The sequence below is a fragment of the Ceratotherium simum genome, chromosome 13 (genome assembly GCF_057802395.1).
Source record: "Ceratotherium simum simum isolate JZ-2026a chromosome 13, ASM5780239v1, whole genome shotgun sequence".
Lineage (NCBI taxonomy): Eukaryota > Metazoa > Chordata > Mammalia > Perissodactyla > Rhinocerotidae > Ceratotherium > Ceratotherium simum.
Genome location: NC_141912.1, coordinates 22,646,076 through 22,669,795, shown reverse-complemented (window position 1 = coordinate 22,669,795; position 23,720 = coordinate 22,646,076). Strand labels below are relative to the sequence as shown.

The window sequence follows — 23,720 nt, the reverse complement described above, 5'->3', positions numbered from 1 at the left end:
TTATTTTAATTGCACAGTGGTCAATGAAATGTTTTGGGCTGCTTGCTCCTATAGTTATGATCCCACATAACTAAGCTTTTATATTTCTCATATTTGTTTTTTTTTCTGTTTCCCTCTTAGTCTGTTAACTTTCACTTCTCAAATCTATTATTTTGCTTGCTTGTTGTAGTTCTGCTGTGTCTAAGCTATTATATCTAATTTAGCGTTTCCCAAACTGGATTCAGGGGGCCCTAATGTCTCTTGAGATTTTAACATTTCCTTGATATCTTACATAAAAAAAAGAAAGAAAAGATTTTTTTGTCAATTAAATTTTAGAAATATTACTTAATATATGCCATTTTTTAGAGACAGACAAAACACAGTAATAAAAGGTCTGAAAAGAGCGGAAAAGGAAGGCAAACTATCCAGCATGTTCCAATTTTTATAAAGCCGTAGCTTCTCCTCTTATCTGATGTAAAGATTGGGACTAGTGTACGACTCATGAACCAAAAAAGTCAGTTAGAAAGAATTATAAAATATATAGCGATTACAAGGAATTTGAATGCAGATTTCTCTTAGATTTTTATGAATGTTTGCAAATCTTACGTTTGTCTCATCCTTACATTTTTCAACAGGAGTTCCCTTTTTCTTCTCTGGTAATTCACTTTTATTGCATCTTTCAAAAGCACTTAACTTTCTTAGATACTCAGTTGCCAAATAAACAACTCTTTGGTTTTGTGCTCATATGTTTCATCAGTTTACCTAATATTGAATTAAATTCTATAGTAACAATAACAGGAACAACTGGCTTAAACAGGATTAGAAACAGACCTGGCTAACCTTGGTAAGCTGTGGCACAGCTGTGGGGACGGGGTGCTGGGGCCTAGGGACAGCGGCCTGCTGGCTGTCAGGTGTGGGGGTGGGAGTGTGTGTGTTGGGGGGGAGTGGGAGGGTTCTTTTGCTTCCAGTCAATCTGATTTACAGAGGGAACAAAGAGCTTGGGTTAATCTGGCAGTTTGGTTAAGTGGACGTTTGTCAAAAGAGCTCCTTCTCTACCTTCTGGATTTTTACTGTATTCTATAGAATAGGAAAGTAAGTTTTATCTCTAGGAAAACTGTTGGAGCACGTCAAATTTCTTAGTTAGAAGTTCTCTGAAAATCATTTTCAGAAAAACCAATGATTTAAAACTCATTAGGCTGTTTTTACTTTAGCGGCAGCAAAATAAATTTGAACTGAGGGATCTGGACTCTGGAGTTTGCTTTCACTTGCCCTCGTGACATTTGACATTCCACGAAAAATTGGTGGCATTTGGAGGTTTAGAATAGATGCCAGTTGCTGTCTTTCCTACCCCTCTGTGGCAATAAAAAGCTACATGGGACACCCAACGGCCCACTCAGATGATGGTTGGGGCCTGTACCATTTTTTTTTTTTTTTTGTGAGGAAGATCAGCCCTGAGCTAACATCTGCCAATCCTCCTCTTTTTGCTGAGGAAGACTGGCTCTGGGCTAACATCCATGCCCATCTTCCTCTACCTTATATGGGACGCTACCACAGCATGGCTTGACAACTGGGGCGTCTGTGCGCGCCGGGGATCCGAACCTGCAAACCCCGGGCCGCCACCGCAGCGGAGCGCGCACACTTAACCACTTGCACCACCGGCCCGCTCCCAGGGCCTGTACCATTTTAAAACAATTATTATAAATTCAAATGCTTGAAGGCCTTTGGAGTATCTGCTTTTGTGTTTTGTGCTATTAGGGAGGCTGATTGTGATGGACAAAGAAGGTTTAAAAAAAAACAACACACAACTTATCTCCTTAGCTTCAGGGCACAGACATTGAAAACTCTTCTAGCCTCTATTGCAGCTCAGGTGATAGAGATGCTATGAGCCAGTTTAGGCTCCTTTCTATTCTGTTCTAGAGGCTTCCTGTGAACATCAACGGAAGAAACTAAGAGGCATGGAGGGAAGAAGGAGAAGGGACACAGCAGTGCAGCAGCAGGGATGGAAGATTTGATTGAGAGTCTCCAACTTTTTAAGAAAGAATCCTTTGGCCTGCTTTTGTTTTGTCAGGACGATTCCATGACGTGTCTGAGAGCACGCACTGGACTCCATTTCTTAATGCAAGTGTTCATTATATCCGAGAGAACTACCCCCTTCCCTGGGAGAAGGTAGGCATGGCCCTCTGATCCTAAAGAAAGAATACAGTTCTAGACCTGCCAAGTCCTATTTTTCACCTGCATTTACCCCATTTGTATCCCTCACCCCCACCCCAGGCTCTGTGAGGGCTGCTCACCGTTGTACCTTTAACGCCAAACACAGTACTTGGGACATGGTAGATGGATAGTTAATATTTGAATAAACTATTAACAGTTTGGGGTATGTCACTTGGTCATTTTGCTCCAATAGTAATTGATGTGAAAGCACTTCCAAGGTAATACAAAACATTTCAAAAAGTCCTTTGTGGTTTTGGGGAACTAGAAACTAACAATGTACCTGCCTCTGATTTTTTTAAGTCCCAATAATGGAAATGAATTCGTGTTTATTAAAACTTTTCATAGGATTGTTATAAAAGAACCCCAACACACATGGCTCTAACTTGCTGATTTGGCAGGACACGGAGAAATTGGTAGCCTTCTTGTTTGGAATCACCTCTCACATGGTGGCTGATATCAGCTGGCATAGCCTGGGGATCGAACAAGGATTCCTTAGGACGATGGGAGATGTGAGTACATACCTTTAAGGTTAATGCCTTTCCGGGAGTGATACTGTCCTACCCAAGATCCCAGACTGACCCTTTCAAAGGAAAGGAAAACTTTGGGTTATTCAGACATCAGGAAATAAGACTTCTTGCCTAAAGTGGTATTTGTTAGATTTTTATCTTTTTCTATTCGTTCCTCTTACTCTTCTGCTACCTGGGTAAGTTCATCCACGTGGGCAGAATGACTGTTGTGCCCTGAAAACAGTGAGGGATGTGACGTTTTGTTTTAGTCACAAACAATATTTGAGGAATTTTGTTTCATTCAAGCTGTGTATCTTAATAAGGATATGAATGTCTACCACTTGGTTCTATTTAAAAGTAATAGTTCCACGTGTTTGTTTTTTCCTTTTTAATTTTCTATATGAAAATTGCATGTCCCCAAACAGAAAACTGTGATCTTACCTGGTGACTTAGCTTCTGGAAGTCCCCTCCGGTCATTAATCGATATTAATACTATTCTGTGAGAAGCTTAAACGTAGATTCAGAAGAGATTTTGTATGTATCTTATTAGGTACAAACGTCTGCAGTACCTTTCTCTGTTACCAGACGTCACGTATACAACTCAGCTGCCAATATAACTTTTTATTAACAAGTAAAATAATATCGTTTCTTTGAAAATTGAGTCCATATGCATCCTCAGCAATTCATTGGGTTAGGCTGTCGTCTCCCCACTACTCACTTCACTGTAGGGTGGGAATTTGGGCTACAATATGGGATATAGACCAGATGGTTCTCTTTCTTTTTCAGATTGATTTTCATGGCTCCTTTCCTGAGGCACATTCAACTGGTGATTTTGGTACTGTTTATTTATATTTGCCAAGTTTTCTTTTGTAGTAGTTTGATATTTCATTTGTAATGAAGTCACTACTATACATTAAATATGTATTTTTTTACCAAATCTTGTCAGTAGCATATACTGCTTTCTATTTGAATATCCCAGTTCATTTAGAGTACGGGCATACCTCATTTAACATAGAGATGTAATTCTGAAAAGTTGTGTATGTGTATTTTTTGTTAAAAAAATCACATTTTATTGTTGACTTGTATCATAATTTTAGAAAAACTTTACTTTTATATCAGATTAAAATTCATTACCTAGTGTCTACTAATACATTAGCTTTAAATTGGTAAACTCCATCTTTTTTCTGTAGTAAATTACCTTTAAGTATACAAACTAGATGGTGAGTGGTGTTTGTTTAAAAGAACCCTTGTGGTCCATCTCTCTCCTTAAAGTAAAAAATGTTTTGGTTGAATGGGTGATCCTTTCTTAATTTGTGTTTTACTAGCTAAGATTTTAAAAGATAACTTTTTCTTAAAGAAAGACACACCTATACCTAAAAAAATAAACAGAAACTTGTAACAACGTGAAGAACCAATCATCCGGATTGTGCAAATTTGTGTTGAAAGAAGCTGCTATGTGTTGTTACTAATCCACCAAATGTAAATATTTTTCTCATCCCATAGGAGGAGACGTATTGAGCCAGTTTGAGTTTAATTTTAATTATCTCGCACGGCGCTGGTAAGAGCAATGTACATTCAAACATGATGGTTAAATGGCATTTAGGAACTTGGCCCTTTTTTTCCTTAGAAAACATAACTTACAATGTAATTAGGACTCTTCTGCATTCGCAAATTTTGAAAAGTAAAACTGCAGATTAGAATAGTCTAAGTAGATTCTTTAAAAATATTTGAATTATACCAAACATATAAAAGAATGTATAATTATAAATGAAAAAAGATGATGATGCACACCTGTGTAGCTATCGCCCAGTTTAAGAAAGAGTGTCATTGGTATCTCGGAAGCTTCCTGCCTTCCCCCATTTATCACATCACCGCCTCTCCCACCAGGGGTAACCACTACCCTAGGTTTCCTGTTAATCATTTTGTGGCTTTTCTCTATAGTTTTACTACATGTGGATGTATCCATATGTGAAATATAGAATTACACAGTATGTATTCTGCAAATTTTTTGCTTAAAATTGTGTTTCTGAGATTTAATCACATTGATATGTTCGGCTGTAGTTCATTCATTTTCACCACTATGTGGTCCTCCATTCTGTGGATATCCCAAAATGAATTACTCCATTCTAATGTTGATGGATATGTAAGTAGTGTTAGGTGTTTTTGCTTTACACTTAGTGTTGCTATCAACATTTTTGTACGTACGTTTGTGCACCCGAGGGGCCTCTTTCTCAAGTAACCACCACCAGAAGTCGAATTGCCGGGCTGTAGGGCTTATGCATGTTTAATTTAACTAAGTAATCCCGGGCTCTTTTTCCAAATGATCTTCCCCCTTTATACTCCCATCAGCTTTGTATAATAGTTCTGCTTCTTCTGCATTCTCCAGTACTTGGTATTGTTCAACTTTGATTTTTTCCTATCCTGTTTGATATGTATTGGTATCTCATTAAACTTTTAATTTGTATTTCCCAGATTGCTAAGGAGATTGAACATTCTTTCATGTTTTATTGATCATTTGTGTTTGATTTTAAGTGACAATCTTGTTCAGTTTTTAGCTTATTTTTCTGTTAGGTTGTTTTAATTATTTGTGAGTGTTCTTTGTATATTAGGGCTTCTAATCTTTTGTTTATCCTTTATTTGTTACAAATATCTTTTTACCGTTGTGGCATGTCTTACTTATTTTATGGTATATCTTAAACAGAATTCATTAATTTTAATGTAGTTGAATATATCAGTCTTTTCCTTTGTAATTTGTACTTTTGATGTCTTATTTAACAAATCCTTCCCTACCTTGAGGGCATGAGGTTATTCTTATACTTAGCCTTCTAAAGCTTTTATAGTTTTATTTTTTAGCTTTGTGTTAATTTACCTGGAGTTAATTTTTTGTATATTCTAAGCTTGAATCTAATTTTAGTTTTTCCTGTGGAGATAACTAATTATCCCAGAACTGTTTATTAATAATCTACCCTTTCCTCACTGATCTGTAATGCCCTCTCTGACATAAATTAAAATTCCATATGCGTGTGGGTCAGTTTCTGGGCTTTCTATTATGTTCTGTTGGTCTATTGACTATCCCTGGGCAATACTGATTTTTTAAATTACAGTGGCTTTATTTATTTTTTAATAATTTTATTTATTTATTTTTTCCCCCAGAGCCCCAGTAGATAGTTGTATGTCATAGCTGCACATCCTTCTAGTTGCTGTATGTGGGACGCGGCCTCAGCATGGCCAGAGAAGCGGTGTGTCGGTGCACGCCCGGGATCTGAACCTGGGCCGCCAGCAGCAGAGCGCGTGCACTTAACCGCTAAGCCACAGTGCCGGGCCCAGTGGCTTTATAATACATCTTGAACATCTATTAGGGGAGATCTCCCAACGTGTCCTCCTTTTTCTTTAGACGTACCTTGTCTATTTTTCTGTCTTGTCTCTTTCAAATAAAGTGGTAGGATCAAGTTGCCATGTTCCAAGGAAAGCCTTGTTGGCGTTTTGATTAGAATTTTATTGAATCTAGAGGTTAATTGGAAGAGAATTAACAATTTTGCAATATTGAGTCTTCTTGTCCATATATATGCTATATATTTTATTTGTCTCCCTTAATGAATTTAACTAAGGTTTTATAAGTTTCTCCATCAAGCTCTTACACATTTTATTAGATTTAGTTGCAGAGACCTTATATATTTATTTGCTACCAAAATTGGTAACTTTTGGTACCTATTATATTTTCTAATTGATTGCTGGTGTGTAGAAATGCAAGAGACTTTCTAATTTTGATTTTGTATCTAGCAACATTTCTAAGCTATCTTATTAATTCTAATAATTTATCTGGAGGTTCCTCTGAATTCACTGTAGACTCACAATATATAAATTATATAAATTTTGGTTTTCCTTTTCACTCTTTATACCTTTCATTTCTTTTTCTTGCTGTATCATACTGGCTGATATTTCTAGTACAATAGAAGTGGTGATATTGAACATAGTTATCTTGTTCCTTATCTCAAATAGAATGCTTTCAGAATTTCATCATTAAGTGTAATGTTTGCTGTAGATTTTTGTGAATATCCTTTATCAAGTTAAGGAAGTTTTCTTCTATTTCTAGTTTGCTGCTAGTTTTATTATAAATCAATTTTATATGTATTGAACTCTTATTCTGCATCTGTTGAGATAGGTGTTTCTTAATCTGTTAATATAGTGAATTATCTAATCTATTTGCTAATATTAAGTCAACTTTACTTCCTGGGACAAAACCAACTTTTTAATGATATATCATCTTTTTTATATTTGTTGCATCTATTCTTGCTGTTTAGAGTTTTTGCATCTATGTTTATGAGTAAACTTGTACTGTAATTTTCCTTTCTTCTGTCCATGTTTAGTTTTGGTATCAAGGTTATGCTGGCTTCATGAAATCAGATGGGGAGTGTTCCTTGCTTTTCTATTTTCTGGAAGTCTGTAAGATCAGAACTTCGATTGCCTGAATGTTTGGTAGAACTTGCCTGTAAATCTATCTAAGCCTGGTGTTTTCTTTGTAGGGACTTTCAAAAACTTCTTTAATGGTTATAGGACTATACAGCTTTTCTGTTTCTTCTTAAGGAGCTCTATATTTTTCTAGGACTTTCCATTTCATCTAAATGTTTAAACATTTAGGCATGAGGTTGTTCATAATATCTGCATATCTTTTTTCTCTTGTTTTATTTGTACTTATGTTTCCTTTGTTATCCGTAATGTTATTTATCCTGCCTTCCCGTATATTTTCTTTTTTAATTTTTTTTGTGTATGTGTGAGGAAGATGAGCCCTGTGCCCACATGTGCCAATCCTCCTCATTTTTTGCTGAGGAAGACTGGCCCTGGGCTAACATCCGTGTCCATCTTCCTCCACTTTATATGGGACGCCGCCACAGCATAGCTTGCCGAGTGGTGCATCGGTGTGCGCCCGGCATCCGAACCGGTGAACCCTGGGCTGCTGCAGCGGAGCGCACGCACTTAACCTCTTGCACCACTGGGCCGGCCCCCCCTTATATTTCAAACAATTATTCTTGTCTAATATTTTTCAATTTTATTATTATTATTTTTTTTGAGGAAGTTTGGCATGAGCTAACATCTGTTGCCAATCTTCTTCTTTTACTTTTTTTCTCCCCAAAGCCCCAGTACATAGTTGTATATCTTAGTTGTAGGTCCTTTTAGTTCTTCTGTGTGGGATGCTGCTTCAGCATGGCTTGATGAGTGGTGAGTAGGTCTCTGCCCAGGATCCGAACCGGCGAACCCCAGGCTGCTAAAGTGGAATGCATGAACTTAACCGCTATGCCACCTGGCCGGCCCCTATTATTGTTTTAAAGAACAAACTTTTGGCTTTATTCATCCTCTCTATTATGTGTGTCTTTTATCTTTCCTTACTTTTTACTCATATATTTATTTTCTTCCTTCTGCTTTTCAGTTCCTGTGAAATTTATTGTATCTTGATTTAAGGCCTAGCATATGATCAATTTTCATAAATGTTTCATATGTTCTTGAAAAGAATGTTAATTCTCCAGTTTTTGGCTTAATGTTATATATATGCTTATTAGCTTAAGCTTATTAAATTTACTGTCCAAATCAGAACATTTATAAGCTACAAATTACAGAGTTTTACTATATATTTTTTTATCAGGTTGATCTAACAATTACCGAGAGAAATTTGTTAAAATATCCCCTACGATGGTGGATATTTTCAATTTCTCCTTGTAGTTCTGTCAAAGTTTGCTATATATATGTTTTGAAGACATGTTATTAGGTACATTTAAGTTTCAAAATCTTATATATTTCTGGTGAATTAAACCTTTTATCATGATGTAGTGACCCTCTTTATCTCTAATAGTGCTTATTGCCTTCAAGTCTCCTTTATCAGATATTAATGTAGTTCCACTGATCCCCTTTTGGTTATATTCCATGGTCTTGAATTACTCAAGGCCTAAGTTAGAGTTGCATTTCTCCAGAGAGGGTCTGTCTTGGCTTCTGAAGGCTGCCTTGAGGCACTATTAACCTGGGACCACTTAAAGGTACATTCAACTCTTGAAGTTTTTATGACTACACAGATAGCACCAATGTAGGACAAAACATTTGTGGGGCTGGGTAGTGGTGGTAACCAGGGGGAGATGTTCTTTTTTCCTTCTCTATCCATTGCCAAGATAAGGATAGGTTTCTTTGCTGTCCTCGTTTGTATGTTGGGTTTATTTCTAGCTAACACTCATGCAGAAGCTGTAGCCTTTAATGCAGAGTTTCCTCTGAGATGGCCTACTTTGGGTGGGTCCTGTGCTTTATCTCCTGTCTCCTGCATACCACACAGCCATCAAAAAAACCTCCGGCCTCCCAGGGTTTGGCAGATGTTCTCAGGGCAAAAGCTGGCTTTCCCACTTGCTTACCTCCCAGAGTTTCCAGTTTCAATTTGTTTTTGGCCTTTGGAAAATTTTCACTTTCTTGCTAGCTTGGCGATTCATCTAAAAAAATATTTTTGTTATTTTGTTCAGCCTTTTAAACTATTTTTATTGGGAGTACCATTCCAGTGCTCTTCTAAAATAAAAAACGGACATCTCAATAGATTCTTCATTATAAACGTACTAAAATCAGGTTTTATTGGTTGTGATTTGACTGGTATATTTTAAAGTTTTTGAAATGAAGATAAAAGATGATTCAGTATAAATCTAATCTTAAGATGCTGCTGTTATTCTAACTGAAATAACTAATATCTGTGAATCAAAAGCCTGACTTAGAATTCTTTTGACTGCCTTACACTGTGTACTCTAAAAGTAGAATGTTGTGGTGAGGAGCCACTTTTGGTGTTTTTAAAATAATGATTCTTGAGAATAATTCAACTCAAAAGAATAAAAATACTTGACTTTGCTCCTTGAACTCTGAATTCACAAAACTAAACATCCCTTTTATATTTTATAGTTAGTTTCCTATCTTTGAAAGTACCTTCATAAATATTTGATGAAGGTACTAGTTGTTTGCTCTGTAGTATTGGGCAAATTATGTAACTTTTCTGTGCCTTAGTTTCCTCTATGTGAAGTGAGAATAGGATAGTACCAACCACACCTCAGTTGTTGGTAGGATTAAATAAATAGTGCACGTTGGGGCCGGCCCTGTGGCTTAGTGGTTAAGCGCTCGCCCTCCGCTACTGGCGGCCCGGGTTCAGATCCCAGGTGCGCACTGACGCATCGCTTCTCCAGCCATGCTGAGGCCGCGTCCCACATACAGCAACTAGAAGGATGTGCAACTATGACATACAACTATCTACTGGGGCTTTGGGGCGAAAAAAGAAAAAGGAGGAGGATTGGCAATAGATGTTAGCTCAGAGCCGTCTTCCTCAGCAAAAAAAGGAGGATTAGCATGGATGTTAGCTCAGGGCTGATCTTCCTCACAAAAAATAAAATTAAATAAATAAATAAATAAATAAATAGTGCACGTAAACCCCTTTGCATGGTGTCTGACACATAATAATCATGGAATAACTGGTAGCTGCATTATCATCTTCACAACTCTTATTCTAATGCTTTTCACAGGTATGTGCCCACTGAAGATCTACTGGAAATTTATAAGAAACTCTATGGCCGAGAAGTCATCACCAAGAAGGCAATTATTGACTGTTCTTACCTTCAGTTCTTGGCAATGTAAGTGTAACCTGGAGGAAAATTTACAACTGATTTTATTGTGACTTCCTTAACACTCTTTTCAATGTTTTAGTTTCCTGAGAGTGGATTTTAGATTTATGGATTTTGCTTCTTCAAAGACAGTTGCATGATAGTGGATACATGTGGATGGAGCTTTTTCTTCATTATTTGCTTCCCTTCTCTGTGGAAACCACAACTCACAGTCAAAATTATTGTTTATGTTGCAGGTATGGTGAGATGCTAGCTATTTCCAAGGTAAAGGCTTCATTATTCAAAATCATAGAGTTATGAAGATACTAGGAAAAGCACCTTGTTCATTTTACTTATTTTCCTTTCTCTCTGCCGTAGCTTTATCCCACTTATTCTAGAAAGTCCCCATTTTTGGTGGAACAATTCCAAGAATATTTCCTTGGAGGACTGGATGATATGGCGTTTTGGTCCACTAAAATTTACCATCTGATGAGCTTCATGTTAGAGAATGGGACCAGGTGAATTATTACTCTATTTCTTCTACCAGTCACTCCTTGCCTTGCTAACCCCGTCCCCAGCATAACTCTCAGGGTTTTCAACTGATCAAATGAAAGAAAAGTGTCATAAAGTGCTGTCCTTTCCTCATATAGAGGGAAAAGAATGGAAACTCGGTCATCTCAAAACTCTGACTAGCACCCATTTGGTTAGATTTGCTGACGTCTCTCATGTTTTAGGGATAGAATGATAGATATTGCAAAATCTGTGGTCTGGGAGAAATGGGTCAGGTGGGAAGGAATCAGCATCCACCGCTGTGGTACATCTGTTTCTTTTGGAGAACCCATGCTGTGCACTGGAGTGCCAGCTCTCCACAGGCTCCACCTCGGGCATGGCGATCCTCCTCTTCTCCCTGACCCGCCTCTCAGAGTTTGAGGGTTTGCAAGGGAACTTCACCTAACCCCCACACTCCAAAATAAAATCAGAAATGGATGCATTTGTAAAGCACAGCCTTCCGTTGGAATTTGACATCTAACCCAGATGGCACAGCTGCTCAACCTCCAGCTCCTTTTCTGCTCCTCAGCATGCCTAGGGCAGTAGTTAGTCAGAGACTGAGATGGCAAGAAGACCAGGGTAGATTGGGATTGTCCCACTTCCAGCTGTAGCAGACCTTTCAGCTCTCACAGAATCTACTTGATGGTCTGACGGAGCCACAGTTCCTCTCAGAACCTGTTGCCAACCATGCCACTAAGTATACACAACCCGCGCCTCCCCCACCCTCTGCCCCGCCAATGCTGCTGAACTGAATGGGGTAGGGATGGGAGCACTGGAGGCAGCACCTGATGCAGGGAAAGGGCGGGATGGGAAACTTAAGCAGCAGCCACAGCAGTGGGAAAGAGGGTTCTATGGCAGGAGCTGTACCTGGGCAGCTGTTCCAGGTAAGGATCATAGGAGGGCTGGGGTTTATAAGTTCAGTGGCCTATATAGGCAGATTATACACTGGGTGATGTTCCTTTGCCCTTAAAAACATTTGCTAGTATTCAAATAATGTTAACCATAATCATATATTGTGTTGATTTGAAACAGAATTCCCTTTGATATATTTGACATTAGCCTGGTAAACATTAAACTTATTTTAAAGACTCAGTGAGTAACAATTTGGCAGAGAAAATCCAATATAAGCGCCATTTTTAATAGTGAAGTAAACCTCAAGTAAAATCCCCAAGCTCTTCTTCTATGGCCATGGTTTTTAGGTGCATATGAGTTGTAGAGAGGATGGGCTTTGAAATTTGAGAGACGTGCCACTCACTACTGAGTTAGCCCAAGCAAGTTGCTAAACCTCCCCAAGCTTTGTTTTCTCAGCTGTAAAGTGGAGACAGTAAGAATTCCATCTTTATCATAGGGTTGGTTTAAGAAGTAAATGAGGGGCCGGCCTGGTGGCATAGTGATTAGGTTCATGCGCTCTGCTTCAGTGGCCTGGGGTTCACGGGTTTGTGAACCCCGGGCGCGGACCTATGCACTGCTTGTCAAGCCATGCTGTGGCAGGCATCACACGTGTAAAGTAGAGGAAGATGGGCATGGATGTTAGCCCAGGGCCAATCTTCCTCAGCAAAAAAAAAAAAAAAGAAGTAAATTAGGTCACTCATGTATAGGATTTAGCATATAGTAAGCACTTCATAGATGTTGGCTACTAGTATTATAATTCTTATTAGTAAGAAGTTAAGTTGATATTGGAAGGATTCATAACACATGGCCGTGTTAGAGTGAATGCCCTGCATTTATTTGTTTTATAAAGTCCATGGGTAATGATCTTTAAACTGGAAAACATGTTTGGTGTTTTTTTTTATGAGTTTGTACAAATAGCTACGGAAAGAAGATGTTTAACTGGGAGGAAATAATTGAGAAGGAACATATTTCTTGTCTCTTGATCTCTGTCCTAATTTATCAAGGCAGAAAATTCCAGGAATTGATTGTCTTTACACGCATATACAAAGAAATATTAATTAGAATTTATGGGAAATTTAGAGAAGGCTCCAAAGAAAGACAACACAAATAAATTCATGACAGAAAGAAAAATATATTTTCATTTTATAGGCATTTCTTAACTTACTAATAATAGGTTCTCTTTCAAGGCAAATTTATGTCACTTGAAACTCATAGTATATTTTCCTAAAGAAACAGTGAAACAATGGTACATTCCCAGCCAGAACTCTACTTAACGCACAAAGTATTTGTAACTGGACTGCTAGCGTTATAAGGCTGCTGTCTGAATCCTGGTGGTGGAGAAAAGAGAATTCAAGGAAAAACCTTTTCCAGCTTCAAGCTCCCCCTAAGAATGATTTTGATAGGAACAGTTTGCCTTCCGCTTCTTCCCACTTCCTTCTCTGAATTCCTTTTCCAGCAACTGGTCCTCCTCACCTCAGAATCCATACTCAGTACCTTCAGTACCTTTCATACAAATCTCCCTCTCCTTAAAATAGTCTTCATTCTAGAATAGACTCTTCCGATGGAATACTCACTCCCTTAGTGCTTCTGTTCAGAGTTAGGGGGACAGCCCCTGATGAAAAGAGTTCACCTCTCACATTCTCTTGTGGTCTATTCACTTGTAAAGGGGGCTACTTAGTTACCCTGTTTAATTATTGAGTTTATAAATTTTTGTTTTTCAAAGAATGAGATTGAGAAATTAAGACATAAATGGGCGTAATTGGGCAGAAGGTAACACAGTTGGGAATCAGCTTCTCTCATAGTCTCTAGCTCTGAGATAGTGAATGTCAGCATGGAGCAGCTGAGCAGGTAGAGTCGGGAGGGAAGAGGAAGGCTGTGAGTCTGTGATGACCAGCAGTGTGGGGCTGCCTGTGTTACCATAATACCCCCTGCAGTCAGCTCATCCACCCTCAGCGAGAAGGACATGGGCCTTTTACTGGTCCTGTCTGGCTAAGTAATGAACACCTCTGCACGAAGACTTTTGGAGGTAGTTTGAAGTGTACCATCAATTCTCAGGAAAATTCATGCTTGAAAGGAAGGTAGAAAAATACCTAACTCATGTGATCATTTCCTCAGTGACTGCAACCTACCTGAGAACCCTCTGTTCATTGCATGCAGTGGCCAGCAAAACAACACCCAGAGGTAAGTGGATTCCAAAATTGTTCACAGAAAAAGAACATCTCACCTAGAGGGCTGCTCAGTAGACATTGGAAGCATGGGATTTGTAGACAGATATAGGTTCCAATTCCAGCTCTGCCATTTACAGCTGTGTGATTTTAAACAAGTTGCTTAGTTTTTTTGAGCTATACCTTCCTTGTTTGGCAAAATGGAAAAAACACATATCCGTACTCCCTGAATTATGGTACGAATTACCTGCAAGAATGGATGTAAAGCAGTTAGCACATTAATTAGTAAGTTGCTCACTAAATATTAAATGGTAGTTAATAGTGTTATTACTTTTGTTATTATTGTTATTATTCATAAACTTTACCCAAATTTCACCCTGAAAAAGTATTTATCAGTGCGACAGGGTGGGGAGAAGCTCTCTCCGGTAGTTTCTGAAGAAGGGGGCCAGATGGCCTGATTTGTATTCTAAGAGGTGGTATTCCCGGCTAGAGTTGGGTACTAACCACCAACCATTCATTCAAGCACTTAGTAACTGTATTAATATTATAAATATCTATTATTAATAAAATATAACAATAACATAGTACAGATAATAAAATATTTCCTCATCATTAGGTGCCAGGAACTATTTTAGGCTCTAGAGACCTCATTATGAACAGGACAGACAGTTCCTGCTCTCATAGAGTGTATGGCCTGGCTAGAGGATGGACATGGAACAAGTACTTGTGAATACAGTCAGCCCTCCTTATCCACGGGCTCTGTATCCGTGGATTCAACCAACCGTGGATCGAAAGGCCTACGATGGTTGCGTCTGTACTGACCATGTACAGACGTTTTTTCCTTGTCGTTATTCCCTAAACAATACAGTATAACAACTATTTGCATGGCATTTACATTGTATTAGGTGTTATAAGTAATCTAGAGATGATTTAAAGCATACGGGAGGATGTACGTAGGTTATATATGCAAATGCTACTCCATTTTATATAAGGGACTGGAGCATCCGTGGATTTTGGTATGTTGGGGTTCTGGAACCAATCCCCCATGGATACGGAGGACCAACTGTACTCTTAAATATTAGGAAGGAAAAGTATGGGGTGCTCTGGAGATGTACCAGAGAGTGTCCTAACCCAGTCACAGGAGAGCTGTCCGTGAAGAAGTGATGTTTCAACTGGGATATTTAAGGGTGAACAAGAGTTAGATACTCAAAACGAGGGCATTGCAATGCAAGGTCCTAAGGTGAGAGAGAGTCTAGAGCTTCAAAAGCATTGAAAATATGCAGAAAGCGTTCAGTTAAGCCCTCATTGTTTAATTTATTTGAATTAGGCAAATTTTTGTTTTAATTGAATTGAATGCCTTTAGAGTGGGCTTGCAACCTCTAGATTGTCAGAACCCCTGCACTCGCTGGTGTCTTAGGCAGGACCCCCTTTATTCATTTCTGTTGCCTGCCTTCCACTTCAGTCATTTCTGAAGCCTGCCTGGCTCCTCGAGGCATCTGGTTTATAGGCAAAATATATGCATTTGAAAATGTATTTTAATTATATAATTAATTCTGGCATGTCCTTAAAGATAAATCAGTACGTCTGCATACCAGTTTCCCAAACAGCTATAGACCTACTTCTTGACTGTTTGTAGGAAATACCTTTGATTTTTCAGTAATCTGGAAAGAATTCAAACCTTTTATGCTATAGAACTCTGAGGCTATAGCAAATATCATTTTTTATAAGGACAGGCTTTTAAACTGTGGCAATGTGTTTACTAAAAGATTTTGTGGAATCTCCCATGAAGGTTTTTCTACAATTTGTTTTTTGTGTTGCTATTCCTTCAATTTTCAGATGTTAAAATTTTATAGTCTTTTAACCTGTGGTTAACGTGACTATATTCGTCAACGTGGTTTTCCAGGGGGTTGTTGTTTTCTCAGTCTTAACTATTTTATTCCTCTTTTTTCAACAGTTCAAAAGTACAGAAAAATGATTTTCATAGAAATTTGACTGTATCCCTAACTAAAGATATTAGAAAAAATATAAACTATACTGGAAGAGGAGTGTTCTTCAGTGTGAATTCCTGGATCTCGGTAAGAATTTTCTGCTTTTAATGGAGAAAGAGGAACATGCTTCTTCTTGTGATGATATCTTGTAGGGTCACTGGCTATTTAATCAGTCATTGAAAGTCACGTGGGCGTGTGCCAGGCCAGCAAGTATCCTTGGCCTCCAAATCTGGTTTGTTTCAGAGACTTCCTGAGATGTGAGTCTGGCCTCAGTGGCATTTGGCAAGTTTGGTGGAGCCCAAGGTGGCCCTGTGCCCCCAGGCCTGTCCTGCTTTGTCCTTAGTGCACAGTGTGTCAGCAATATTGGAGGCTCACTATTGCATACAAAATTCAGACAGCAGATCATCTTTTAAGTGTCAGACTCTACTGGGGGGATATAAGATGAAAGAGAGATAGACTTTGACATTTAGAATGTTTCAGTCTAATAGGGGTGATAAAAATAAAAACCATATGTAAGTAGAATGCAATAAATACCATGGTGGGGTGAGGGAATAGTTAGATAGCAGGGATATAATTTTTATCTTGGAGGAGAGCAGAGAAGGCTTCATGGAGGAGGTGGCATTTGAGTTAGGCCGTGAATAGTGGATAGTATTTCATCAGTGAGCGTGTGTTTCTGGCAGTGGGTTGGGAAAGTTTCAGGATGTTTGGGAATCTGAGTAGTCTTATTTGCTTGGAACACAAGACAGGGATGTAAGGTACTGTGAGAGGGTTGGGAAGGTAAGTAGGCACTTGATTGCGGAAGGCTCTCAACATCAGGAGAAGGGTTTAGACAACATTGTGAATGGCGTCTCTGGGAGTTGGGCAAGGGCCTGGGCAGGGACTGCTTAAGGGTGTGCAACCTGTGCCATCACAGAGAAGGGCCTCTTAGTCATGCTTAGAAGGACCCCACACTTGGTTTAATGCTCTGCTGTCACTGCCTTAAAATTCTTCATAACTTTTGAACAAGGGGCTCCACATTTTCAGCAGCATCTCAATTTGGGTGTGGTTTGGTGGATGTTTTGGCATCCTGATATTCCAGTTCATTTGTTTGAAGAAAATAAAAGTATACAAATATAATTATAGTTCTAGATTGAGTGGACTTATCTTCTAAAAATTTTTAGTCTGTAAAAATTATTATTATTATTTTTCTGAAGATTCACCCTGAGCTAACATCTGTGCCAATCTTTCTCATTTTGTATGTGGGTCGCTGCCACAGCATGGCTGACAAGTGATGTAAGTCCGTGCCCAGGATCCGAACTTGCAAACCTGGGCCACCGAGGTAGACCACACTGGACTTAACTGCTACGCCACGGAGCCAGCCCATAAAAATTATCTTGTTCAGTTGGTTTCTACAGGTTAATACAGACAATCCTGTCTTAGTTGGTCTGGGTTGACCCAGCTAAATCTTTCTTCCCATGCTGGCCCTGACCTCTACAGCTATAACTACCTTCCCTCAGCACATATTGGGGGTAGTGACTTCACTCTCCTAGTTGCCTGTCCTAAGGGATCTTGCTTGTTGATAGGAATCAATGTTTTATTTTTTAGCCTTGTGAAAACTTGTTTCCTTTACAAAAGTCCAATGCTCTTGACAGGAGATTGGTAGCTTTGTTGATTATGCTGTGTGTCTTTATCTGTCTGTAATGATTTTTTTCTTTCAGGATTCTCCCCTCTCCTTCATGTACCAGGTTTTGGAAAGGAACATACAGACAATGTTCACAGGCAGCTCTCACCAGCCATCAAAGCACATCTCTAGCCCACTAGCATCTTACTTCTTGTCACTTCCCTATGCGAGGCTTGGGTGGTAGGTATAAGTTTATCTAATTCATGAATGTTTTCAACAGTTTTAATTTCATTCAGCCATTCAACAAATGTTCTCGATGGTGCCTGTTAGCACCTTATTTTCCAATCAATCATCACCAACAAAATCTAACCAACCAACATCATTAATTTAGTGGTTAAGTTATTGTAAGGATGAAACTGGCTCCTTAAAATTGGTCCAAATGTGTTTACATACAAGGACCTTTCCCTTTACTAAATAATCACAACAGTAAAGTGTTTTATAGAATATTTGTGAAGCTTCAATGTTCTTGGAGATATAATGTTACAGATTTTTTGGAATCTAATGACGTTAGAAGGATAAAAGCAGATAATGATATGGTGATTGGAATATTGTGACTTCATATGGCAAAAGCCTAGTACACCACAATCACTTTATAAAGAGAATGTTAGGGGATCGTCTGATTTTAAAAATCAACCAAAACCGGGCTGGCCCCATGGCCTACTGGTTAAGTTCAGTGTGCTCCGCTTCAGCGGCCTGGGTTCTGATCCTGGGTGTAGACCTACACCACTCATCAAGCTGTGCTGTGGCGGTCACCCACATACCAAATACAGGAAGCTTGGCATAGATGTTAGCTGAGGGAGAATCTTCCTCAGCAAAAAATAAATAAATAAATAAAATAAATCAACCCAAACCGAGCCCAAGTATATAAAAGTGACTGTTTTCTGGAGGTTTTAGTGAAAACTCTTTTTTTTAAACCACACTGCTTAAATCCAAATGACACTGCATTTCCCTTGGAACAGCTTACTGACAGCCATTCCTTTCGGGCCACTAAATGCGTTCAGCTCTAGCACAGGGAATGGGAGGTGAAGCTGTCTTTATTGGCCGTTCACTTGTGAATAATGGCTCTTCTTGGCTGCCTTCCTAAAAGATCCAAAAGAAGGCCTCTGGCTGGGCTCGCTGCCACAGGGGGCAGCAGGGCAGAGGTCCTTCCCAGGGGCCATTACTAGCCAGTGTCCAGCCTCAGGAGTGCAGAGAACAGCAGCGTCTCCACGGTGTGTGTGTCTGGCCCCTTTCACCAGGCGTCACCCTCTTTACAAACTACTTTTCTCTTTTTCCTCTGTTCTGCCATTTATTCTTTATGGGTCCATACGAACTAGAGTAAATAAATGACTTTTAGTCTTTCCAGCCCCAACAGAGACATTCCAACCTTTGACTTGGTGTGTCTATCTCTATAACCGGTAGGTCATGGAATGTCATTTAGAAATGTCCAGTAAATATGCTGGACGTTTAATTTTTTTCCCAATACAAGGCACCCTATGTAGCTATGGTAGAAATAAAACGGTATTCTTAACACAAGCTTGTCTTTGACCAGGCAACTGATGGAAATGAGTTGAGCTGATCAGAAAGCAACCTGTGCCATTGGCTGGAGGCGAATTTCTTCTCTGTTCTCAGGCTGAGCCCAGGATTGTGCTTCAGCTGCTCTGGGTTTCGCTATGGGACAAGATGCTTTGTGAGGATGCTTTTCATCTGCTCAAGTTATATGGCCAGAGGCATTGATTTGTCCAGTTTTGTTGGTTTTTCTTGGAGAGCAAGACTGTGAATCACACAAAATAACCTCAGAAGTGAATATTCACAACGGTCACGCAGGATGGAAAAATTAAAGAGAGGAAGTTAAAGTGTTGGATTCCAGAAAGGGAAGAAGCAGGAGACAGTTTTACCCATAGCTCTCAGTAGGTACTGCAGTGGGTTCCCTCTTTTTCCTACAGGGCAGTGACCTCAGCTGACCTCAACCAGGATGGGTACGGGGACCTGGTGGTGGGCGCCCCGGGCTACAGCCGCCCTGGCCATGTCCAAGTTGGGCGAGTGTACCTCATGTATGGCAACGACCTGGGCCTGCCCCCCGTCGACCTGGACCTGGACAAGGAGGCCCACGGGATCCTGGAGGGCTTCGAGGTGAGGCACCCAGCTCACATTTTCCCTTTTAGTGTCGATAAACCACTGCCCGCATTTCAGGGCAAATTCTCCAGGATTAATAACCAATAAGAAGAATGATAGTAACAAACAGCTAGTGGCCTACATCTGTGCAGCACTTCTCATTTTTAAAAGGATGTTCACTTTATATCTCATTCTATCACTAACTTTGAGTGTTTAGTCTAACACCTTCCCAAAACACACAAACTATTTAGAACTGCTTTGAGTAGCCAATCAGGATGTGAGTTCTCGAAAATATAAAACCTCCTTTTGTTTTTGTTTTTTTAATATATAAATGTTTTACTTTGTAAGAATTTTAGATTCACAGAAAAATTATAAAGACAGTACAGAGCTTTCCCACGTGCCCTTTACCTGGTGTTCCCTATGTTAACATCTTACATTATTATGGCATACTTGGCAAAATTAAGAAACCAACATTCATACATAGCTGTTAACTAAACTCTAGACTTTGGATTTCATTCCTTTAAGTGATTATTCATTACCAGAAAAATCTCACCATGACAGTACAAATGTTCCTCATGGAGTTTGAGCATTAATTCTTCTTGGGATCACTGTGGACCTGGAGGGTTTCCTCCAGGACATCATCGGCCTTAGTCCTTACAAGAGCAATAAGGAAGGCAGACAGAGCTCTGCTACTGGTTACAGATAAGTGTGGGGGCCTTGGTGGCGCTGCATGCTCTGAATATCAAGCACCAGGGGAAGGACCCTGGATTTTGGGTCAGACCATGGTTCTTGTCTTGGGCAAGCCACTATACCTTCCACTGTGGAGCTAATGCTGTGAAGACAGAATAAGATGGCTTGCCTGAACGTACTTTAAAAAATGAAAAGTACAATGCTTATGATCTAGTTAGGCTCCGATGGAAGGAGCCCTGAGTCCAAGAGGTGTTAATAAGTTGACTGGCCACTGTATGAGGTCACACAGTCACAGAGGGACGGCATTTTCTAGAACCTTCTGACACCACATGAGAAAGTTCCAGAATAAATCAACTCATTTTTGTTACTTCTTACTTCTTCGCAAAGCCATTCCCCTGTCAGATTGTTGTGTAAGGTATAATAATTCTTTGGGATCCTGTAGACAGGGACTAAGAGAAGCAGCTGCTTCCCTTGGGTGATAAACTCTCTCAAAGGTGAGGAAGGAGGTGGCTCATGCTCTCTTCCCCTAGTGACTTTTGATAATTTGGAAGATGGCCAGATTAAGGCATGGGCTGGGGGTGGGAATCCTGCACTCTAGCCCTGGTCTACAATCAACCCTTCTGTGTCCTTGTCTATAAAATAGAGGATTAAGATAGATATCTCAAGAGTTTGTCTGCTTTAAAATTGTGTGTTTCTCTAGGAATGACTGGTTGACCCCTAGGAAGGCTTGATGGTGCAGCCAGTGGTGATGAAATGAACCTGTCCTCAGTTGGCAGGAGTCCCTACTTTTTGGTCCCCACCCTGCCCCAACGTGCTTTGTGTCCTGGAGCAATCCTTTCTTGTTTATCAAGTTCCTGCCTTGTAGAAATGGCAGTGTTCATAGATGCCATTGCATACGCATGTGGAGTGATTAGGCAATAAATAATAAATGTGGATTCTGGGGCATGTGTGTTATGTGGCAACCACCACCTTGTGCAAGACTATTCATTGTCATGTAAGTTGTGAAAGAATAGGAGAACCTAATAAGTAAGTCTAGGCTGATTTTAGACAGTAGAAGAAAGATCTAGAAAATCCACCTTGGTATAAAATTGTCCCTGACCAAAGTGAGTTTTCCATCTGTAAACCATGAGAGTGGAGATAATAAAAGTACCTATCTTAATCCATGTCAAGTGCTTAGAACAGTGTCTACAGCAGTGCCATCCAATAGAACTTTCCGTGATGATAGAAATGTTCTATAGCTGTGCTGTCCCGTATGGGAGGCACTAAGCTCATTGGCTTTTGAGCATCTGAAATGTGGCTAGTGCAATTGAGGAGCTCAGTTTTAATTTGTTTAACGTTAATTACCTTAAATATAAATGTAACGGCCACATTTATATTTACATTTAGCTAGTGGCTACCACATGCACAGTGTGGCTCTGAACACCCTGAGTACTCAACAAATGTTAGCAGCTCTTGCTGGTGTTATGTGATTATTATTCTGGATACTTTCCAAGAGGAGTTTGGTCCTTAATGTGGGGCATAGTGCACACCAAACCATTTTCTAAAAACCTACAACTTCTAAGAACCGAACCTCTTCTTTCTGGCACCTCATCTCCCCCTCAAGGCAGACAGACATGCCAAAAACATCCTTAGGGCAGAGCTACTCAACTGGTGTGTGGAGGATGTGTTGCAGGTTGCTGCAATTTTGTTCCTCAGCCCTCGGGTGCCGGGTGGGGTCCCCAGGCCTCTCTACTCCCAGGGAGTCAGGAGTGTTCTTCTGAAGGTTGTGGCATAGCCCAGGGAAAGTCACTTGTGCCTCTTCAGCCCTCAGGTCGCTTTGGCTCAGCCTTGGCTGTGTTGGACTTTAATCAGGACGGAGTGCCTGACCTGGCTGTGGGAGCCCCCTCGGTGGGCTCTGAGAAGCTCACATACAAAGTAAGGCTGCCTCTGGCGGCGGGAGAGGGGATAGGGTGGGAGGCAAGGAGCCACTGAGGGGAGGCCAGTGCTGGATGGTGCCTCTGGAGAAAAGCAGAGAGCCAGATGTGCCAGGCAGAGCATTTGTGGGAAGAGGATCTCAGGCCCCCCATTTGGGTCCTTGGTGTGACCTCAGGTTACCTGGCAGCACCTAGTTCCTGCCTCCCTGGCCTTAGTTTGGCCTCACGGTTTCCCAATTCCAACAGGTACTTTTCTCTCTCCTCCCCGCTCCCCCCTCTCATGATGCTGAATAGTAGTGAGGGGAGACAGAAGTTCCAGCCAATCCATAGCTTCCTGTCATCACAGCAGAGAGATGACTTCCCTGGATCGCTCTCTCATGCACAGAACCCACCCTGTTCCCCAGATCCTGGCCCACAGGGCTCTCTTCCCGCATGTGCTTCATACCATAGCAGGGCACGAGTTTCTGCGCACCGTGTGTGACACTGGAGGTCAAAGGCCCTTCATTACCCTCCACCCACCGCAGGCTCGCCTCTTGCCCCTCCCTCATCACTCACTCTGTTTCTAGACATGCAAACGTTCTATCGTCTCCCAGACCCATCAAGCTCTCTCACTTTAGCATCTTTGCTCATACAGCTCCCTCTGCCTGGAAAGCCCTTTCTCCCCCTTTTTTTAGGAGTGACATGTCTTCACATAGCATCTTGTGCTTGCACCTAATATAGCACCTTCCACACTGTGATGTCACAATCACCCATTTGCCAGCTTTTCGGGAGGACAGAGATGGGTCTTATTTATCAGTGTGTACGTAGTCCTTGGCTCATGATGGAAAATAAATGCTTACAGAATGAATGAGGATGGAGATAGGCAAGTTATAAGATAGGAACTGATTCATAACACAGAATAATAGCACAGCATGTTTCCCGAGGCAAACTGAATGTACCTACACGGTATGTTAGTGTTCAGAGGAATAATGGGCTGGACCAGAACCCCAGCTGGGCCTTGAAGAGGGGAGGAGTTGAATAAGTCATTCTGCAAATACGCCGAACAATTATGGATGGCAGATCCTGAGCAAGACACTGGGGAGGCAAAGATAAAAATAACAGTTTCTGCTTTGGGGGTTCTAATAGTCTGATGGAGGTGATAGACTCAAGGAAAAAAACCATTTCCGCACAGTAGCAATGCACAGGACGGGTTTCTCTCAGTCATTAAGCTCCTGACCCTGGGGAGCTCTAATGGTGGTTTATTTCATGGTCAGTTGTCTTCGGCTGTTTTTTAAGGTTCTTGGGTCACCACCCAAGACTATGACACCCTTTGATTTGTCCTTGCCTAGGGTGCAGTGTACGTCTACTTTGGTTCCAAACAAGGAAGAATGTCTTCTTCCCCCAACATCACCATCTCTTGCCAGGTATGTTTACCACCTTAGCCAGGTGCAGAAAACTAGAACTCACTGCATCCTAATTGCCTCCAGG

At 40.4% G+C, this 23,720-nt stretch overlaps 1 protein-coding gene across 1 annotated transcript in view; it reads left to right on the top strand.

Moving 5' to 3' along the window:
* Positions 1 to 23,720, top strand: part of GPLD1 (glycosylphosphatidylinositol specific phospholipase D1) — a 50,089-nt gene that overhangs the window by 11,433 nt on the left and 14,936 nt on the right. The window contains exons 4-16 of the mRNA XM_004432076.3: positions 2,048 to 2,145; positions 2,589 to 2,699; positions 3,483 to 3,531; positions 4,200 to 4,254; positions 10,226 to 10,333; positions 10,561 to 10,588; positions 10,682 to 10,821; positions 13,859 to 13,924; positions 15,863 to 15,983; positions 17,594 to 17,736; positions 19,482 to 19,668; positions 22,144 to 22,254; positions 23,582 to 23,656. Coding sequence (XP_004432133.1) covers positions 2,048 to 2,145; positions 2,589 to 2,699; positions 3,483 to 3,531; positions 4,200 to 4,254; positions 10,226 to 10,333; positions 10,561 to 10,588; positions 10,682 to 10,821; positions 13,859 to 13,924; positions 15,863 to 15,983; positions 17,594 to 17,736; positions 19,482 to 19,668; positions 22,144 to 22,254; positions 23,582 to 23,656 — 1,292 coding nt within the window. The remainder of the gene's footprint in view (positions 1 to 2,047; positions 2,146 to 2,588; positions 2,700 to 3,482; positions 3,532 to 4,199; positions 4,255 to 10,225; positions 10,334 to 10,560; positions 10,589 to 10,681; positions 10,822 to 13,858; positions 13,925 to 15,862; positions 15,984 to 17,593; positions 17,737 to 19,481; positions 19,669 to 22,143; positions 22,255 to 23,581; positions 23,657 to 23,720) is intronic.